General features: G+C 34.1%; 1 protein-coding gene across 1 annotated transcript in view; it reads left to right on the forward strand.

Annotated features, from left to right (window-relative positions):
• Positions 1 to 8268, forward strand: part of LOC111088913 — a gene marked incomplete at its 5' end in the record, with an annotated part of 68226 nt that overhangs the window by 16617 nt on the left and 43341 nt on the right. Inside the window, 4 exons of the mRNA XM_022400212.1 lie at positions 532 to 798; positions 3192 to 3307; positions 4902 to 5523; positions 5716 to 5878. Of these exons, the coding sequence (XP_022255920.1) occupies positions 532 to 798; positions 3192 to 3307; positions 4902 to 5523; positions 5716 to 5878 (1168 nt within the window). The remainder of the gene's footprint in view (positions 1 to 531; positions 799 to 3191; positions 3308 to 4901; positions 5524 to 5715; positions 5879 to 8268) is intronic.

Below are 8268 nucleotides of genomic sequence, written 5' to 3' on the forward strand. Positions count from 1 at the left end.
ATATATATATATATATATGTATATGTTAGATATATATATATATATATGTATGTATGTATTAGATATATATATGTATATGTTAGATATATATATATATATGTATGTATATATTAGATAGATATATATATAAAGATAAAACGATGCATCTCCCACTTCCATTTGTTTAAATTGTCATCTGGATATCTATAACTTCAAACAACTACTCGTCATAATTTTGTTTTACTAACAGATAGTCTGTGTAGAATATTTGAACTTACTAACGATAAAAAACCCATAACCCTAGCACTGTTTATCCAGTTTACCCTTGAAGAAGAAAGGTCCTCCTTTCGAAAGTGCTCGGGTTGTAGGATTTTTATCGTTTTATATCAAGACTTCTTGAACCTACGTGTTTTTCTGACTTCATGAATGAACTTACTAATCTTATCCTGCTGACATGAGTGAAGTTCATGTAGGTTTTATTTACAAAACTAGTTTAGGAAATGTTTTGTTTATTATTAAATATAGGTGATATTGTTTTATAAAATGTCATAGATGCTCCTTGAGAATGACATCATCAACACTTACCAAACGTGGTCGTGTGACTCTGTCGTCTGTTACGGAGCATGTGTTGGTTCAGCAGAGGTCGCTCGTGAGATAGCGACTGTGATTGGTGGGAGCGTTCTTTTAGGCCCCCTATCGCAAGTTCAATTCTTTAATCCAAGAACTGGTCAACAAATGCTTGTGGAAGATCTTTCATCTCCAGTACGTGTTACAGTACGAGTTGAAAAGATAGAAACTGACAATGGCCAAGTTATAATGGTAGGTTGTTTTGTGATTTGGTCAGTATATATTCTAAAAGTTTTCTGTTTCTTATTTTTAACAGATTTGTAAAATAATAGGCACGGTAGATGGCGCGTTCTGTATTGAGCTACACAGAATTCACTGATGCCTATTAATTCACCTATTTGTATTCCTTAGTAAATACGGATTTTATCGGAACACATTATTTGATTATTACAATTATCAAAACTACAAAGTCTTTGTATACGAACATAAAGCTGAGTTATTCTTTTATGATTTTTGAAACCTCCGGAATTTGGCACACTTTAAGTCACATGATTGTGTATAAATAATTTCATTTATAATATTTGAGACCTTCAGAGATTTGGCACGCTTTAAGTCACGTGGTCGAATTAACAAAAGTTGTTATTGTAATGTGATATTTTCAACTCTAGCGTTTGGTACGTGTAAGTTATTTGAGTTACTTAGTTTACGTGTTTTCCAGGTATGTGCTGTGTAACACATTGAAACAAACAAAACAAAAAATAATGATTAGTTCATTGTGGATAGAACTGAATAAAGGATGATGTGTCATTGTTGATAGAACTGAATAAAGGATGATGTGTCATTGTTGTTAGAACTGTATAAAGTATGGTATTGTTGTTGTTGTTAGAACTGAATAAAGGATGATGTGTCATTGTTGGTAGAACTGAATAAAGGATGATGTGTCATTGTTGATAGAACTGAATAAAGAATGGTGTGTCATTGTTGATAGAACTGAATAAAGTATGGTATTGTTGTTGTTGTTAGAACTGGATAAAGCATGATGTTGTTGTTGGAACTGGATAAAGCATGATGTTAATGTTGTTAGAACTGGATAAACGATGATGCTAATGTTGTTAGAACTGGATAAAGCATGATGTTGTTGTTAGAACTGGATAAACGATGATGCTAATGTTGTTAGAACTGGATAAAGGATAAATTTTTCCAATTACACATCATCCTTTATTCAGTTCTAACAACAACAACAATACCATACTTTATACAGTTCTGCAACAATGACACATCATCCTTTATTCAGTTCTATCAACAATGACACATCATCCTTTATCCTGTTCTATCAACAATGACGCATCATGCTTTATCCATGGCGTTATTATTGATAGAAAATAAAGGATGACGAGTTATTATTGATAGAACAGGATAAAGGATGACGAGTTATTATTGATAGAACAGGATAAAGGATGATCTGTTCTATCAATAATAACGCATCATCCTTTATCCTGTTCTACCAATAATAACTCGTCATCCTTTATTCAATTCTATCAACAATAACACATCATGCTATATTTTTATGCTGTAAAATATTTCAGCTAATTTTCATAAATTTATGAAAGTTTAACATTCTCACACATTTTTAACACCAAATTTGCAAATCATATTTTGAACAGATGTATACTGCTATTTTCTTATACGTGTCACAGCGAAATAGATTAAAAGGCTAACCTAACCTTAGAGCTAGATGAACAAATCTTGGATGCTTAGTCGAACTGTTAGATAGCATCAAAAACCCATTTTATTACATCAGGATACTTCCCACATTTCAATATCTCTAAAGCTAATTTGGATAACATTCCTTATCATTGATGTAATTGGATCGAGGAGAGCTGCTGAAGCTCGATACCACAGTTCTCTGACGATCATTACAAAGGATTTACTATACATTGTGACCTAGTACGTGTTATGTTCATAAAATCTCATAATTCTCGAAAACGCTGACTAAACTGTTATTTGTTGTTAGGACTAAAATGGCGGAAGTAAGGGTAGTTATTTTCATAATTCTTTAAGATAAATCTGGGGTGGCGACAGCCTAATTGAATACTGTCTGATATTAGGACTAAAATGGTGGAAGTAAGGATAATTATTTTCATAACTCACTAAGATAATTCTAACATGCTGACAGACAACTTGAATACCTGTTGCTATTAGGACTAAAATGGTGGAAGTAAGGATAATTATTTTCATAACTCACTAAGATAATTCTAACATGCTGACAGCCAACTTGAATACCTGTTGCTATTAGGACTAAAATGGCGGAAGAAAGGATAATTATTTTCATAACTCACTAAGATAATTCTAGCATGCTTAACTTAACTCAAGCTCCATGTAAGTTGTTAAAATGGAAATTTAGTTTAATTTTGAAGGATTAGAGTGAATTTCCGCTTATTAACAATGTATGAAAGAACAGCAATTAAAAACTCAATCACATTTTCTGCTCACGGAACTCTTAAAACTTCAGCATGGATGATCTTTTTTTCCGATCTACAGATAGGGAACAATAACATGCCATGTTTAGTGCATCACAAATTTAACTAGGTTTTAAAAATTGACATAAACTAGTTGGTTTTATAACATAACTTTCTTTTCTTAAGTGTGGAATATTCGACCTGCTCTCCAAAAGTTGGAACACTGATGTTTGTGTTACAGCAAAGTTTGATCCAGACTCAAGATTCTTGACTTGTGAATGTTATGCTCTTGGTTATATCGGGTAAGCGTTTAGATTCCTTATGGTATTTAATTGCCGAATCTCTAGATGTGCAGAGATGGATACAAAATCAATTCTGTTGCTAGAATATAACTTATACTGACTAAAGTTAGAGTTGGCAAAAGAACAAGATATTTACCAATTTTCTCACCAGCTACAATGAATTAAGTTCAAGAGTTTCGGGTTCAAGTGAAAAGGAGAAAAAAAAACTCACGTTTTTCTTATTTCATGGCTAGGTTTAACAACCAATACTCAACTGCTATTTCATTGTTTAAACTGTATAATGATCTAACATCTTTCTTCGGATTTTCCTATATTGGTGGCAGTATACACGTTATTGATTAAATTTGTTTGTTTGTAATTAAGCACAAAGCTACACAATGGGCTATCTGTGCTCTGCCCACCACGGGTATCGAAAACCGGAATCTAGCGTTGTAAGTCCGCAGACATACCGCTGTGCCACTGGGGAGCTATTAATTAAATGTTACTGGAAAAGAGCTCGTATTTTTCAATTTAGGTTTTTTGTTAGATTTTAAGAGCTTATATTACTTCTAATTTCATGGATGATGAGCAAAGTCAATACTTTGTCTTACGTCGTAATTCAATGTTCTTTTGTTAGTTCAAATAATATCCATTATACAGTTTCACTTATGATGTAATGGTAACATATAATGTCTCAATGGAATTGTGGGAATTATCAAGCCTACTTTTAAAAAATATATAATAAATATGTTGTATAAAAACAAAACGTTGTTTTTAATTATTTATTATAATTAAAAAAAATTATACACAAATGCTGGGAGTGCATATTAAGCCTACTTTTCAGGACATGAATAACATAGAAATATGCGTATATCGAAAAAAAGCACGTGGTTGCAAATAAGCTTTCCAAAGAAACACGTGCCACCAAAAACAAGTTTCCCAAAATTTCGAAGTAATGACTCATGCTACCGTCTTAATTTGGTTTTATTATTTTGGGGATTCAGAAAAATTCTACTTGTTCATGTAATTGTCTGAAAATTGATAGTTTCTGAACTGTGTACATCAGACGTTCGGCTATTGCAATTTTGTAGATAACTATTTTTAGCATAAGGTGAGCTTATTTTGCAAACGATGTGGAAAAACAACGACAACTCTTATATCTTGTCCCAATTATTCGGATTACGGAATTCACCTGTATGTTTTCTATTACTTCTTTTTTGTGGGGGAAGATGTAATATATGGTTTTAGTGTAAATTAAACAAAATTATATTTTTTGTTCGTCTTAATATTTAAAGGCATTTTACCTTAAGAACATTGGTTTTTAGTGGCTTCAGATATTTAATTCTGCTGCTTTTCTCTATTATGCTATTATAACAGATTTTTACTAAATGTTTGCTGATACCTTTTTTTTATGAAAGATCGTACTTTGATTTCATTTTTCACATCAATACTTGCATTTAATTGGTGTACTTAAAATATTTTCTTATTGTTAACATTTTTTGGGGTTTTATTTATTTTTGTTAAATGTGAGCCTATTTATGTGTGATTAATAATGAAACTTTATCTGTATCTATCTCTTTGTTAGTTATGTTCTAAAACCATTTTTTTATTTTAGGGCTATTGAACAAGAATCTCCAACAACAAGGAAATTAACAACAGTCTACTCTACGGAGGGACTTTTATTTGACGTAGAAACCGAAAAAACATCAAATGAACCTACCACCACACACTTACCCACAAGTACCGGTGAACCTACCACCACACACTTACCCACAAGTACCGGTGAACCTACCACCACACAATTACCTACAAGTACCGGTGAACCTACCACCACACAATTACCTACAAGTACCGCTGAACCTACCACCACACAATTACCTACAAGTACCGGTGAACCTACCACCACACAATTACCTACAACGACGATTAAATCTACCACTACAGAGTTACCTATAACGACGAATGAACCTACCACTACAGAGTTACCCACAACGATGAATGAACCTACCACTACAGAGTTACCCACAACGATGAATGAACCTACCACTACAGAGTTACCCACAACGATGAATGAACCTGCCACTACAGAGTTACCCACAACGATGAATGAACCTGCCACTACAGAGTTACCCACAACGATGAATGAACCTACCACTACAGAATTACCTACAACGACGAATGAACCTGCTACCACAGAGTTACCCACAACGACAGCTGAAAATAGTGCATCCGAGTCTGTAAGTTGTTAATACATTGTTGTTTGTATAATTATTTCTTTGTTCAAAATGTTCTCTGTTTTTTAGATGATAAATCTGACATTTCGGTTTTATAATAAATACATTGAGGTATTCGTTAGTTTTCTAATTAAATTACCCAAGTATTTAATATCTAGTGTTCACTTTATTCTTTCCTCTGTTTTGACATCACAGTCAAGTACCACAACCATACAACCACCAGAAGCTCCCCAGCCAATCACCGCTCGATTTGCTGACAGCCTTGACAAAGTTCTTATAACGTTTTCTGACAGTCTTCGTCCCGAGGGATTGGTCAACTGTAGTAACGTGTTCAACCAATCAAATCTGTTGGGAGAAGGTAAGATTGCAATTCTAAAGAATGAAAAAAAAACAAAAACAACCAAAAAACCCAAAGAACAACCATCTCTGTTTTGGCAGTCATCAAGAGCTGGTTTATATACAGCATAACTGTTTAACATGATACTTGCTCATGAGGTAAAACCTCTACAGAAGAAAAACTACAAACGAGGCATTCTTTCATTACAAAACAATGTATTCGTTCCCTAAATGTGATGAGTTGGATGTGATCGAAATCACACTGACGTTTAGTGTTTGCGATATCATATCAAACATTATACTGTAAAAGAAGCCCTTTACTTTACGACATATTAGTTTGTATCGTATCTTCTTTAGGCTGTGAAGCACCGGTGAGAGCGACATTATACGTCTTGTAGGTAGAAGAAAATACAAACATTAATGTGAACACACACATACACACTTGTCACGTTAACTAGTTTCCTGCCTTAACTTCTAATGTCACTTATGTAATGATATTTAAATGACTTACTGTTCTACACCCTTTGTCTCAGTGGAATTGTGGGAATTATTAAGCCTACTTTTTAAAAAAATTATAATAAATATGTTGTATAAAAACAAAACGTTGTTTTTAATTATTTATTATAATCTAAAAAAAATGTATACACAAATGCTGGGAGTGCATATTAAGCCTACTTTTCAGGACACGAATAACATAGAAATATGCATATATCAAAAAAAAAGCACGTGATTGCAAATAAGCAATCTTACATATTTATTCTGTTATACACTACCAAGAATCGTCAACACATAACATTTGGACCATTCAAAACAAGGTTGATTTAATATCTGATTATTAATTAAACTGTTACCAATGTTTTCACTTGATCTACAAATAACATTTCCCTGTACCAGTGACCTCATAAATCGGTACCCTAGATCCCCGTAAAACCTGGCCAGTACAACTCCCCTCGTGATTTAACACCCATTACCGTAGGTACTTCACGTGCTATGACAATTCAAAGCACACGTTTTAATTTATATGACACGTACGTCAAATATCTAGGCCTCAAAAGGAAGATCGCCACAGTAATACAACCCATGCATAAATATTTAAAAACATAATTTGATTATTGTACATTGTATCACTGAAAACTAAAATGTGTTTTGTGGGTCTTTCTCTATCGAAATATTAACAACCAAAAATATGATTTACTAATAACGTCTGATGCTGCAGTTCTGAAGCCCGAAGGTTCCAAATAAACAGAAAGATGTTGTTATTTGTTGAATTTCTAGAAAAACTATTTCAAGACTATCTCTGCTAGCCATTCCTAATTTTGAAGTGATAAACTAGAGGGAAAGCAACTGGTCAACATTACCCACCGCCACTAGTGAGCTCTTATAATCGAATAGAGGGATTTTACCGTCACTCCTTTAACGCACTCATGACCCGTAAAGTCTGGATCGGGATTTTTTATAATTATTTATATTTGGGAAGCTATCACTGTAATAGTTCCCTCTCCCAATTGGATCAGCAGTAAGTCTGAGGACTTATAATATTAAAACTCAGGTTTCGATAACTGGAGTAGACAGAGTACAGAGATATCTTTGCGCTAAACAACAAACAATGAAATCAGCGTAATCAGACCTTGGGTGTAGGAATTGTGTCTCGGGTAGAAATATAATATTATTGAAATTACCTAAATGTTTTTCTATTGATTTCAGCTGATTTATCTCTTTAATTGTAAAGTTACCTACAAAATATTTAAGTTTTTGGATAGTGTTGAGTAAGTAGATAGGCTCAGTGAAATATTGAAACACTTAAACATATGTTTTAATGAAGTTATTGCTACGACAATGAGGTTCGGTATGGCCTGCTGGTTGGCGCATTCAACTTGCAATTTGCTGGTCGCAGGTTCGAAATCTATCGTAGGGCATTCTCGCCTTTTCAGCTGTGGGGCGCCATAATGTGATAGTTAATCTCACTGTTTGATTAGAATAGCCCAAGAGTTGGCGGTGGGTGGTGTTGACTAGCTTCTTTCCATCTAGTGTATCACTTCTAAATTGAGAACGGCTAGCAGATAGCCCTCGAGTAGCTTTGCGTGAATTTCAAAAACAAACAAACCGACTCACTTCAGTGTACGGGCTCACTAATGCGCTTGCGCGATTACACTTTGCTCTACACATAGCTGTGCATACCATTCTTATTTTGTTTACTGTCCAGTGAATCAAAGTTAGCACGTGTGATAACCCTACCCCCATTTTATCGCGAGGATACATTATTTGTGTACACCCCTATCGCCACCCCCCCCCGTGGCACAGCGGTATGTCTGCGGACTTAAAACGCTAGAAACCGGGTTTCGATACCAGTGGTGGGCAGAGCACAGATAGCCCTTGTGTAGCTTTGTGCATAATTATAAACAAACAAACAAT

This window comes from Limulus polyphemus, unplaced genomic scaffold, assembly GCF_000517525.1.
Source record: "Limulus polyphemus unplaced genomic scaffold, Limulus_polyphemus-2.1.2 Scaffold4721, whole genome shotgun sequence".
NCBI lineage: Eukaryota > Metazoa > Arthropoda > Merostomata > Xiphosura > Limulidae > Limulus > Limulus polyphemus.